Source organism: Carcharodon carcharias, chromosome 20 (assembly GCF_017639515.1).
Source record: "Carcharodon carcharias isolate sCarCar2 chromosome 20, sCarCar2.pri, whole genome shotgun sequence".
Classification (NCBI taxonomy): Eukaryota; Metazoa; Chordata; class Chondrichthyes; order Lamniformes; family Lamnidae; genus Carcharodon; species Carcharodon carcharias.
This window is the reverse complement of record NC_054486.1, coordinates 19,045,492-19,059,424: the sequence shown is the minus strand read 5'-3', so window position 1 is coordinate 19,059,424 and position 13,933 is coordinate 19,045,492. Positions and strand designations below refer to the sequence as shown.

Below are 13,933 nucleotides of genomic sequence, written 5' to 3'. Positions count from 1 at the left end.
GGAATGTAGTAGTGGTAGGGGACAGTATAATTAGGGGGATAGATACTGTTCTCTGCAGCCATGAGTGTGAGTAATTGTTGTGGCTATGTTGGTATCATCAACATTGATAGGACTAGAAAAGAAGTACTGCTGAAAGAATTTGAACACTTAGGGGCTAAATTAAAAAGCAGGACCTCTAAGGTAATAATCTCGGGATTACTACCTGAGCCACGGGCAAACTAGCATAGGGTAAATAAAGTCAACGTATTAAATGCGTGGCTCAAAGATTGGTGTGGGGAAATGGGTTTCCGTTCATGGGGCACTGGCACCAGTACTGGGGTAGAAGGGAGCAGTTCCGGTGGGTCAGGCTTCACCAGAACCCTGCTGGGGCCTGTGTCCTGGCAAATCGAATAACCAGGGCTGTAGAGAGGGCTGTAGATTGGGGTGGAGGGGGAGATTCTGGAGAGGGGATACGTAGACTTACAAAGCAAAAGGATATGGCAGCATTGCAGGACAGCTATTTAGGTAATGATACCCAGAGTGTGACAGGAAGGGACAGAGAGCAAAAACATAAATAATTGGCAGCAAGTAGGGTCAAAGGGGGAAAAAAATGGTAAAAATGCAAACTTAATGGCTCTTAACTTAAATGCACTTAGTATTCGGAACAAAATAAATGAATTAACGGCACAAATAGAAGTAAATGGGTATGATCTTATAGCTATTACAGAGCATGGTTATAAGAAGATCAAAGCTGGGAACTAAATAGTCAGGGGTATGTAACTTTTCAAAAGGACAGGCAGGAAGGAAATGGTGTTGAGGTAGCTTTTTTAGTACAAGACGGAATAAGTACGATAGCAAATAATCTTGGATTGGAAGATGTAGAATCCAAATGGGTGGAGGTAAGAAATAACAAGAGGAAGAAGACACTGGTGGAAGTCGTCTATAGGCCCCCTAACAGTAGCAATACTGTAGGGCACAGAATAAATTAGGAGATAATGATGGCATGTAGAAAAGGCAGCACATTAACCATGGGTGACTTTAATCTTCATGTAGACTGGGAAAATCAAATTGGCAGAGGTAGCCATGAGCAAGAATTCACAGGGCAGAATCTTCTGGCTGGTGTGTGGGTGGCGGAGCCGGCATGCCAGAGCTTAAAATGTCGCGCAGCGTCCTGACATCAGCGCGCGGCATAGCGATATTTCATTCAGCGGGCGCGCTATGCAGCGGGACGCGTGCCCGCCATTAATTAAAGGCCTCGTTAAGGCCCTTAACTTGCCAACCGTCAATGATTTTGAGGGGCCCGTGTGAACTTCGGCTCAGCACGCGGGCCCAACGGGCAGGTGATTTTTTTTTTTTTACAAACCTCATCCAGTGGCGGGATGAGGTTTGATAGCGGTTTTAAAAACGTTTAATAAAGTTTTTGTTTATTTCATTAACATGACCCATCTCGTGTGACATTTTCACATGAGGGGGACATGTTAATGATTTTTTTTATTGTTCTATCTTTAATATTTGCCAGCCTTTCAGCGATCTCCCTGAGGCAACACTTTGCCTCAGGGAGATGTGCGCTCTTCTGCTCTTGTGCAAAAGAGCGCACTCTGACAGTTGGGGAACCCCCCTTTCCCCCACACAGGAAGCACATAGCGCTTCCCGTCAGGTGGGCCTTAATTGGCCCACCCACTTAAAATGGCAGCAGTGGCGCCCATTTCGGCGGCGGCGATCGGCTGCCCGCCCGCCGCCGCCAATCCGGTGGGGCCCGTCCGCCCATCAAGGGCAAAATTCTGCCCATAGTGTATTTGGGAAAGTTTCCTAGAACAATATGTTGTGAATTCAACCATGGATCAGGCTATTTTGGATCTAGTAATGTGTAATGAGGCAGGTTTAATAAATGATCTCAGAGTGAAAGATCCCCTAGGAAACAGAGACTATAACATGGTAGAATTTAGCATTCAGTTTGAGAGTGAGAAACGTGGGTCAGAAACAACTGTGTAGAGTAATTACAAAGGAATGAGGGCAGAATTGGCTGAAGTGGACTAGGAAAGGAGTTTAGCAGAAAAGATGGTTGATGAACAATGACAGGCATTTAAGAAAATAATTCATGACTCACAACAAATATATATCCCAGTGAGGAAGAAGGATTCTTGGAAGGGGATAAACCAACAATGGTTAACCAAGGAAGTTAAGGATAGTAACAAATTGAAAGAAAAAACATACAATGTGGCAAAGATTAGTGGTAAGCCAGAGGATTGGGAAAGTTTTAAAAACCAACAAAAGGTGACCAAAATAATAATAATGAGGGAGAAAATAAACTATGAGAGTAAACTAGCAAGTAATATAAAAACAGAAAGTAAGAGCTTCTTTAAGTATATAGAAAGGAAGAGAGAGGCCAGAGTGAGCATAGGCCCCTTAGATAATGAGGTTGGAAAAATAATAATGGGGAACCAGGAAATGGCAGAGGAGTTGAATAAATACTTTGCATCAGTCTTCACGGTAGAAGACATTAATTGCCTTCCAAAAATACTAAATAATCATGGGGCAAAAGTGGGGGAGGAATTAAACACAATAACTATCACTGGAGAAAAAATACTAGGGCAACAAATGGGGCTAAAGGCCAATAAGGACCCTGGAGCTGATGGGTTGCATCCTAGGATATTTGAGGTAATAGCTACAGAGATAGTGGATGTACTGGTAGTAATCTTCCAAGAATCCTTAGATTCTGGAAAAGTCTCAGGGGACTCGAAAACTGCCAATGTAACACCTTTATTCAAAAAGGGAGGGAGACAAAAAACAGGTAACCTATAGGCCAGTTAGCTTAACATCTATCATTGGGAAACTGTTAGAGTCTGTTATAAAGGATGTAATAGCAGAGCATTTAGAAATACATAATATTATCAAGCAGAGTCAGCATGGCTTCATGAAGGGGAAATAATGCCTGAAAAATTTATTGGAATTCTTTGAGGAGGAAACAAGCATGATAGATAAAGGGGAACCAGTAGATGTAATATATTTGGATTTCCAAAAGGCGTTCGATAAGGTACTGCACATAAGACTACTTAATAAGATAAGAGCCCATGGTGTTGGGGTAGTATATTAGCATGGATAGAGGATTGGCTAACTAATAGAAGGCAGAGTTGGGATAAGGGGGACATTTTCAGGGTGGCAATCTGTAACTAGTTGAGTGCCACAGGGATCAGTGCTGGGGCCACCATTATTTACAATATGTATTAATGGGTTGGATAAGTGAATGTACTATTGCCAAGTTTGCTGGTGACACAAAAATAGGTGGGTACGCAAGTGGTGAGGATGACACAGAGTCTACAGGGAATATAGACAGGTTAAGTGAGTGGGCAGAAACTTGGCAGTTGGAATATCACGTGGGAAAATGTGAGGTTATGCACTTTTGCAGGAGGAATAGAGGAGCTGAATATTATTTGAATGGAGAAAGACTGCAGAAAGCTGCAGCACAGAGGGATCTGGGAGTCCTCATGCATGAATCCCAAAAAGCTAGCAGACAAATTCAGCAGGTAAGAGGGAATGTTGGCCTTTATTACAAAGGGAATGGAGTATAAAAATAGGGGTCTTGCTAAATCTACACAAGGCACTAGTTAGACCACAGCTAGAATACTGTGAACAGTTTTGATCCCCTTTTCTAAGGAAAGATATACTGGCATTGGAGGCAGTCCAGAGAAGGTTCACTAGGTTGATCCCGGTATGGAGGGATTTTCTTATGAGGAGAGGTCGAGTGGGTTGGCCCTGTACTTATTGGAGTTTAGAAGAATGAGAGGTGACCTTACTGAAACATATGATTCTTAGGGGGCTTGACAGGATAGGTGCTGAGAGATTGTTTCCCCTTGTGAGAGAGTCTAGGACCAGAGGGCATAATCTCAGAGTAAGGGGTCACTCATTTAAGACAGATGAGGAGGAATTTCTTCTCTAAGGGTAGTGAATCTGTGGAATTCTTTACCGCAGAGGGCTGTGGAGGCTGAGTCATTAAATATATTCAAGGCTGAGATAGACAGATTTTTAATTGGTAAGGGAATCAAAGGTTATGGGGAACAGGCAGGAAAGTGGAGTTGAATATCAGATTAGCCATGATCTCATTGAATGACATAGCAGACTCGATGGGCTGAAAGGCCTACTTCTGCCCCTTTTTCTTATGGCCTCATGGTCTTACTTCCATTAAAATAGTGGAAGAAGTAATGCCATGCAAGCACATTAAGTGTCACTGCTTCTTGCATTTCATATTAAGAGTTGAATGCTGTAGATTAAAGTAAAGTAAGTAATGAAGAACTTAGCAGAGATTACAAAGCAATAACTTTGTCAAGGGTTTAGATAAAATAATGTATGCGATCTGAACAATAAAAATAGATTAATAGCTTGAAAATGACTGCAGCTTATGAAGAATGTATGCCTGATAAAACACAAAGCAATAACACACGCAACATAATTGAAAGACCAGGAGATAAAACTCAAGAGACTTAATAATGACAACCACGAGATATATTGCCATAGTGGAATAATACATACAAACTTCCCATCAGTGACTTGTTTTGTAGTTGCCCACCTTTTGCCAGCAATGTTATCATTTCAGAAAGCACTGATTTCCACGACAAAATTACAATACCTCACAAGCACTGATGTGTACAAAACAGAATATGCACAAATTATCTACTGTTAACATAATTGGGAGGTTCAGACAATGGGAAGGTTCAATGTCAAACGCCACAAAAATTACCAAAGATTTCTCAGACTGCATGCGGTGGAACTGGTAATGTGAGTAGGGGCAGGTATGAAAGAATCTGAGATAACAACAGTGTGTTCCAATTGGGATTCATTATTTTTCTTTCCCAGCCTGGTTACATACCATATGTTGTTTGATGTCCTTCTTGCAGCAGTTTCAAAGTTCACAAGCGACATGTCACAGCCTCCTGTTTCATACAATTTGCCTGAAATAAAAAGTCGTGTTAAAAAAAAGAAAAACAGATTGAGCAGACGAAAACTTTCAAAACACTCTCAAAGAACGGTCATTTGAATAACTATGATGATAACAGATTGGTTCACAAAAAAGGAGCTGAAAATAAGCTGCTTCATTATTCTCTGGTCCCATCTCCAATATGCTATGCACCTTATATTATCCACCTGAGCGGATAATATAACCCACAAAAAACACATTACTATACTCCATCAAGTAACTTTCACAGAAGTTACTTTTAAGCAGCAGCCCTCAGATCTAAACAGTAACAACCTAACCTGCTCCATTCACAAAGCAGTCATTCCATCTCTTTTGTATAAATGTAATATTTCAAGGTATTAAAATTGAGTGCTACATTTTGTCAAAAAAGCTAAGACATACGAAAAAGTAATTTTGGCCTAACAAGTCCATTCATTTCACAGAGCTATGTAACCAATCTCACTTCCTCAGGGGCTGCAAAGTTTCACATTCATTTCCTCACTCTACCCCACAGCTCACCCCCCAAAAATCCCTGAAAAAAATACCCAACGGTGCATCCTAAACTAACCGCGTTCCTTTACATAACATTTCCACAGTCCCTTTATTAAAAATAATTATCAATAAATAACTGCCCAATTTTATTACGTGTTAACAGTCGAAGTTTGAAATAGAGTTACCAAGATACATTTGCATGAGGTACATGAGGCACAAATGCTCTTATCCTCAGCTACCTTAAACTGAAATAGCAGTGCGGAATTCATTGAAAATAACAATATAGTTGATAAAAAGAGGCATTTTGTGAAACCACTGTAGACCAATTGGATGGCTTGGTATTTCCAGTCATCAGTATTTGTACTTTCCCTTGTACAACCCTTGTTAAGGCAACAAAGACCATCAACCATCAAACGCTATTCCTCCAGCATGCTGAAAAGGCTTCAACTACAGCTGCCTTGTACAAAAAAAAATTGCACCAAACTTTGGCAGAAAATAACGGGTAGAAAAAAGTAGCTTTAGAAAATCTTACTTATTTTTTCTTCCACTTCCCTTTTAGTAGAAACACTTCCTTCCCATTTCCCTGGGCCACTATTTACCTCACTGGCAATTAATCACTGTGTTCAAGCTTGAGAAGAAAAAACAGCTTAATAGGAAAATAGTGGGATAATAAGAAAACCTAAGTGCCAATTGGTTTGAATTCCCATAATTGAGAATCAACTTACTGAATGAGTCAATTATATGTTAGGAGTGCAGTCACTTATTTGGTCACTTTGCCTCTTGGTCATCAGTGGAACATTGTTCTTTAATGCATTTGTGAATCACATGTCATTGCTTCATATATTTCCAAAACTTTTGACGCCTGTGCGCATCTAAACAAGTGACCATCACATATCCTCGAACATAGCTTTGGTGATGGATTATCGGTTTTCCTCTAAAAGTATTTTATGTGCTGCCTTGGGACATTTTACTATGTTAAATGTGCTATATGAATGCAAATTGTTCTATAGTTGATCCTCACGTTCAGACTTTTTCCACTAACTCAAAAGGTTCACAAGTGCTCTGTCCTCCTTCCCTGTCACAATTACCTCTTCTACTCATCATCCAAACTCTAAATATACAATCATCTCAAAGTTTATTTTTCTAACTATTCCATTCTGTATTCATTCTTTTGATCACACCACCTTTGCTCCTTGCCATCGATCCTTTAAATGTTATAAGCACATGGAACACCATTTGACCCATTGGGCCTTAAATTTCCCAACTAGCCAGCTCTGCCTTGGTAAAAAGTGCCCGAATACACAATTACCTGGAATTTGCAGGGGCTTTTGATAATTATCAGCGTTGACTGTTATTACCCCTCTGAACCTGACCACAACCTCAGGATTTAGGACAAACACAGATTACTGCAAAAGGCTTGAGGTTGCAGCCTGTCATTCACTGTTCCGCCATAAGCTGCACTGTGGACCAGACCAGCACACCCACACCGTACATCCTCACAACTCCTACGCCAGCATTCAGCATCAGGGTGAGTTTGATTTCAGTGGTGAGTTCGTGGTAAGTACAAAGAGTTTGGATTTTTTGACCAAAAGTCAGGGGCTGACTTATACATGAGATAGATGCAAAATGAATGATTTTTTTTGGCCAAAAGTTGTTAAATCCAATATTCGTATGTTGAGGAAAGAATGAGTTTGAAGACAGCCTCAAGGCAGATTTATTTCCAAGCCTGCAGAGTAAACTTATGAACATACGAGTCAGGAGGAGTAAGCTACTCAACCTCTTGAGCCTGCTCTGCCATTTAATAAGATCATGGCTGATCTGATTTTAACCTCACATTCCTGCCTACTTTTACACAAGACCAGCCATTACTCGAGTATATACGGTAAACTTAGAGGGTGTATCAAAATTTGCAACTGATGCTAAATCAGGGGACCTGACAAACTATGAAGGAGAATGGATTGCAATGCCGGAAGGCAGAGGCAGTTTAGAGGAGTCAGCATTTTTATTGAACAAGTCTAGTCAGTGAATATAGGTGTGAAGAGGTGTATTTTGGATTGAAGAACAGAGAATGGAAATACAATTTAAAATAACAAAGTTTTCAATGCAGGAGACCAATAGAGAAATCTGGAAATGCAGATTTACATACTTCACAATGCAGGAAAATTGTAAGAAATTATGTGGGATTCTGAGGTTTTTATTTTAGCTCATTGAATAGAAAAGCAAGGGCATGATGACAGGATGAGGGCATTATTTTAAGATAGCCTCAAAAAAAACTTGAAGGGAAGGTTAGGTTAAAAATCTGGTTTGGAAGTGGAATTACCTGGCAAAATATAACTTATAAATAACTTCTTTGAAGGATAATTCTTTAAAAAATTGTAACACTCAAAAGATCTAGGAGCAAACAGGAGGTCTGGAATTAAATTAGATGGCTCATAGAATAATGCAGTAATTCAACCCATCTCTTCTGAAGAGCATGTGGAAAAACAGAAGCACAAACTTGATATTTCTGTGCAGTAACATCCTAGCAGTGGTTTATGAAAGATATAAGTGTTGCCTCTTATTCAGCAGTTTAGCAGTCAACCCAATTACACTAAAAGGTGTTGGAGGTTTTAAAAATAGCCTCAAATATGAACTATGGTAGACAATGCAGGGTTTAACAATTAGCATTTGTTTAATCTACAAAATTTATGACATACAGACTTGGTGCCCAGTAAATTACAACAATGTTTCATGTTGAAATACATGACAGAAGTTATTAAAAGGATAAGCATAATTAAGTTCTGATTGCCTAGAAAGAACAAGAAACATGATTGCTGATAAGGAAATTGACTCTTGAGTTCTGTAATGTGCTGGCTAATTCAGATTCTGGTATGTGGCACAACTTTTGAATTCTTGCATGCATTTTATGAATGGGAGCTAAAGCATTTGGATTGCTCGTTTCCACACAAGTAGCAGAAAGAATTCGGTTTTGATGTACCATTTCTCAGGCCACAGAATTCCTTTCTTGCATACAGGTTAACAGCATCACAAAGACAGCATAATTGGAAGGGCATACTTTAAAAGGAAGGATGGATTTAAACAATTCCTGGAAGTAGAATACTCTTAAATTTATAAAAAAAAAATACCAACAGCCAGCCTATTCCTCTACTCCCTCCTGTGTACCATGTGTATACTTAACATAATCACGTGAACCACTTGTACTGCACAATAGTAATCTTCCGTCTGTACCAGTATTACCATTTATTTTGGTCACTGAATCTTTTTAGCATGTTACTACAAGTTGATCAGAACCGGTGTGTCTAAATTTAACTGCATATTGGAAACACCTTTTAGTTTTCTGTCTTTTCGTTTCCATAAACCAAGCAACATTCTTCCCAAGTTCCTTCTCTAACGACAATGGACTCAATCCTGGTATATGCTTGCTTTTCAATTAATAGTTTTACTTTCAAACATAAAGACAAATAAGTAACTGTCGATGAAAGCTAATTGGGCACACAAGAAAAACCATTAATACTGGTTTCTACTCATCCAAAATGCACCACAGTTAAAGGGGGGTTGAATACCTCCACGACTGAAATAAAAACAAAATGATTGTGTCAACACCAGTTCTTTAAAACACATTTAAGGTATCTCAGATAGGTATCATAAGATCTCAGAATACTGAAAGAGGGCTAATGTCACAAGTAGGTCAGCCTGATTCTGAAAATGCAAAGAACTGCTAAACAGCTTTGAGTCATTTATCTGCAATACAGTATATATTTTCTATACCGTCCTGCTCATAAATGGCAACATACAATATGACTAATTTGCCAAGGATGCGTAATATGCTTATCTAGATTTTACCTGACACAAGAAGTTAATGCCTTTTATGAATAGCTAGTTCCATTATACTGGAATACTTTTTAAAGGAATAAAGAAGCACTGCTCAAATTAAATTGTAATGTCAGCATGAGTATTAAAAATCTTTGAAATATAAACACAAAAGAGTCTCTACTCATGCTACTTATATTTCCGTATTTACTAATTTTGAAGTATTTTCCAAGGTTCACTTTGGTGCACAAATGCTACTGCAGCCAACAAGAGAACACAAACAGTAACAGGTTGTTAATGGATCATCAAGTTTCATGGACTTTAGTCTGAATGTTGAATGCTACAACATTCGAGCAAACATAGAAATCCTTCAAACGAGTTCAAGCAAAACGCAATATTTTCCAAACATCTTTATACCCTGCAATACTTAAAATTAACTATATAGAACAAATCCCAACCAGTGTAGCCTAAACACAGCTATTCAAAGCATTGAATATAAAATAATTTCTTGCACAGACCTGCAGATGGGAATTATGATTAACAAGAACACAGCACAAACTCAAGTTTTGCGTTAATCATATTATGTGGGACACAAAGCAGGCAAGAAAAGCGTAAACTGAATTTAGATTTATCAATTGGATTTTAACAACCTCCATGTAAATATTTAAAACTAATTTATTTGTAAAATTGTAACCCAATTCCATTATTATGCCATTGGTGAAATGCAATAATTTATATAGTTCAATTTTGGCCTAAGGATTAATAGAAGACACACAAAAGAAATGGACTTAGACAGCTCTAAATGAAAATTGCACAATGTAGTGTAAGTAAACAGATCATGTTATATGCTGAAGACCAGCACTAGGTGTGCCAACTATCTGTGCACTATTTTCAAACTTACACTGCTCATAAACACAGATTCAAGTCAAGAAGCTGAACAGCAAGGTAGCCATCAATAATTTGCCAGCCATTTCTTCCAAGAAACAGATCTTATTTTGGGAGCAGAAGGCAAGAATAGAAGGTGTGTTTGTGGGTAAGCATCTCCCAAATGTGGAACAGTGTGTAGAGTGCGTCATAAAGTGGACAGATGTGGGTATGTATGAACAATTCCTTCCATGGTTTCATGAGGAGATGTTTCCTTTATGGAAAGAAGGAAAAAAAATAGAGATTTGCATTTTACATAGCACTTCTCATTACCTCAAGGTGGCCCAAAGATCTGTACAGCCAATAAAGTATTGATGAGGTTTGGTCACCATTGTAATGTAGGAAACATGGCAGCCAATCCATTTATAGCAAGGTTCCATAAACAGCACTGCAATAATCATAAAAACTTACAGCAAAAGAGGCGGCCATTCAGCCCATTGAGCCTGTGCTGGCTCTTTGAAAGGCTAGTCATGCTTTGCCCTATATCCCCACCGTATCCCCGCAATCCTACAATTTCCTCATCCTCTCGTGCCTGTGCAACTCCCTTTCAAAATTATGAAATCAGTTTTTACTACCTTTGCAAGGCCTTCTAACAGTGCTGAGTGAAAATAATTCTCCTCGTATTCCCTCTTGATCTTTTTCCAAAGATTTGAAATCTATGACCTCTGGTTATTCAGCCACACAACAGAGAGAACAGTTTTTCTCTATATCAAGATTTCTCATCATCTTGAAAACCCAATTAACTCACCTCTTAACGTTCTCTGCTACAAGACAAACAATCGTAACTTCTCCAACCTCTCCTTATAATTCTAATCCCTCATCCCCAGCAACTTCCTGACATACCTCCTCTGGGCCCTTTCAAAGGCTTTTACATTTTTCCTGAAGTGTGATGCCCAGAATTGTCGACAATACTCCCACTGAGGTTTAGCCACTGATCTAGAAAGTTCAAATATGATCACTTTGTTTTTATATTCCATGTTTCTCACAGTAGACAATGTTTCCACATTAGTCCTCCCAAAGTACATCAGCTCAGAATTCTCTGCATTGAACTCCATCTGTCACGTTTCAGCCCATTTTACCATCCTGACGTCTGCAACGATTCTCATCACAATCTTCTACATTACCAAGTAACAATCATCTCCAAATTTTATAATGCTGCTTCCTGGACCCAATTCTAAGGCATTCATAAAAATTGCAGAGAGTAATGGGCCTAGAATTGACCCTTCAGGAAACTACTGAAAAGCATCCATCCATCACCATCCTTTACTTCCTGTTACTGAACCAATTCTGTACCATACTATTTTGAATTAATAATGGCTGAGAGGTTAACATTTGCTATGAGGGCAGGGAGAGCTCCATTGCTCACCTTTGAAATAGTGTCATGTGATCTTTTATATCCACATATTAGGACAGACAAGGGCTCGGTTTAACAACTCAAATGAAAGATAGCACCTCAGACAGAGCAGCACTCATTCAGTATTACACAAACATGCCAGCCTGAATTTTGTGCTCAAGTGTCTTGAGCAGGACTTGAATTCTCAACCTTCTAACTCAGAGGCAAGAGCAATACTAACAGGGCTATGGCTGACAAAGTGAAGGAGAGATATAAATCTACACTTACACAACTACTGGTGGCTGTTTTTTTCCCCCTCGTGGCATTGGCACTAGTTGGGTAGAATAAAACATAAGAAGAGCAAAGAATAAAATGTGATGGTCTGAGATCCAGTAAATGGGAATGGATGAAGGTGCATGCACTTTCTGACGTCTTTATTCCTAAAAATTAACTACTTGCAGTGCGATAAATGGCTACAACTGGATCAAAATCAAACAATAACTTCAAAAATGAACCTGCTAGAGTTCATTTTTGAGGTGTTATGAAACAGCTTTTCAGTGAAGCAGAGTTATTTTTTAAAAATCCCAGAGGGAAACTTAAACAACTGTCATAACCTATATTTTTAAGTGGTATGTTTGAGATGCAACTCTAAATTCAGCAATCAGACCAACAGTTCTCGAGAGGTTTTATATTAAACTAAATTTAACATTTTATTAAGCGACACAAGTTAAATATACACACATGGCTCCAAATCACTACTATCATAACTTTTAACAAATTCGCAAACTAATCTCCATTAAGGCAACAACAACCCATAGACTTGACCAGACACCAGGCAAAGCATTTTCACCTTACAAATTCAAAATGAGGTTTCTTTCACTTTGGTTCCTGTGGAGTTAGTTGGAGGCTTATAACTGCTTTGATCTTACATTGCCTCTGCTCCACGCACAAAAACCTGCTATCCTTATAGCTACCACAACTCATTGAATGTAAACTCTCATTGTATCACCAGCCACTTCTAACAACAAAACCCTTTTCATAGTACCAATTTTATTTGTAATATAAACATGCTGTTTGGTCCCTGCAAACTAGGTGCCAGATTTCACTTGCCTTCTTGAATGCTTTATCCAAAAAATGCAAACGCATTCTACCTCTCTTACATCTCAAAACTAGTACACATCAAAGCACCCAGACTAGCTGTCTTTAATCCAATTAAGACATGCCCACAGACTAAACCTCTACTTTAAAAGAAAAATATTTTCCAATAATATTATATACATTAACAGCTTCATGACAGAGGCAAGTTAGGGAACATGTCAGGGAACAAATTCAACTTTGGCAGGAATGCAAATTATGGGAGGTACAGGATGGATCACCCACTTATACACTTCAACCAATTTTCCATGGAAAAGAATGATTTCAACAGAAAGGAAAATATCAGGTGCAAGGAAGGCTGACAATCCACTAACGTCCATTTTGCACCCCCACTGAAGTTCATTTCCACCCCTGCTTTATCAAAGGCTGTAGAATATAGGGGTCCACTCGATTCATGCAGTTTTACAAGAGGAGAGGGACATACTTTTATTTGTGGGAGAGAGGGCTGGGAGACTGGAATGCGAGGTGGGTGTCAGAAACTGGGAATGGGGCATTGGAGAAAGAATGAATCTGGGGGCTTGCAGTTGGAGGAAAGAGAGTGGGTGAAAGGGAAGAGAAAGGGGTGGTTGTGGGTCCCATAAGTTTCTGCAGAATAAGAAGCAGCAGCATGATGAGTGTAATACCAAGACAAGAGCAGCTAGTAAAGGCCTGAGTGAAAACTGGGGAACTGATTGTGAGTAGACAGTGAATGACTATTTGCACTGCAGGGCAAATGGGGAACAAGGGACAGATACCAAAGATCCTCCCTGTGCTCAGGGAGAATCACAAGTACCAATACACAGAGGCGTGAGATACAAGAGGGCCAAGTACAGCTGGCAACAACCCATAATATTGCTGGAGTGAGAGCTGACAGATGCACTTCTGCTTCTCCCACTCTACTGGAAAAGGAAGTTAAAAAATGGCTCTGTTCGTAGCCAAAACATGCATGTGCAGTTCAACTGTTTTACTCCGTTACGTCATTGTGAGTAACAGAGTAGGCAGCGGCCAGGATCAGAGGTGCTTATCAAACAGTTGATGGAGTTTCAGAGCAGTATTTTACAACTTCTGCTTCTTCAACTAGTATTCCTTGCCCCCTGGATCTACTGAACACTTCCTGAATTTACCCAGAGTTAAATAAAATGTTTGATATCCCATTAGTGGTTTTCTCAGAACTTTTAAAACCTAACCACGGAAAGGAGCGGTGTGCATATGGATCTAAGTGCGCGATCCAGAGTTATCTCCATGATCCTGAAAATTGGATTGGCAGCAGGGCAATAAAATCAGGTTCTGCCAGGTCAGAATCAGCTCTG

At 39.4% G+C, this 13,933-nt stretch overlaps 1 protein-coding gene across 8 annotated transcripts in view; it reads right to left on the bottom strand.

Moving 5' to 3' along the window:
- Window positions 1-13,933, bottom strand: part of pcnx1 (pecanex 1) — a 296,740-nt gene that overhangs the window by 117,058 nt on the left and 165,749 nt on the right. For all 8 annotated transcript variants that reach the window (XM_041214599.1, XM_041214600.1, XM_041214597.1 and 5 more), the window contains one exon: window positions 4,844-4,925. In XM_041214599.1, the coding sequence (XP_041070533.1) occupies window positions 4,844-4,925 (82 nt within the window). The remainder of the gene's footprint in view (window positions 1-4,843; window positions 4,926-13,933) is intronic.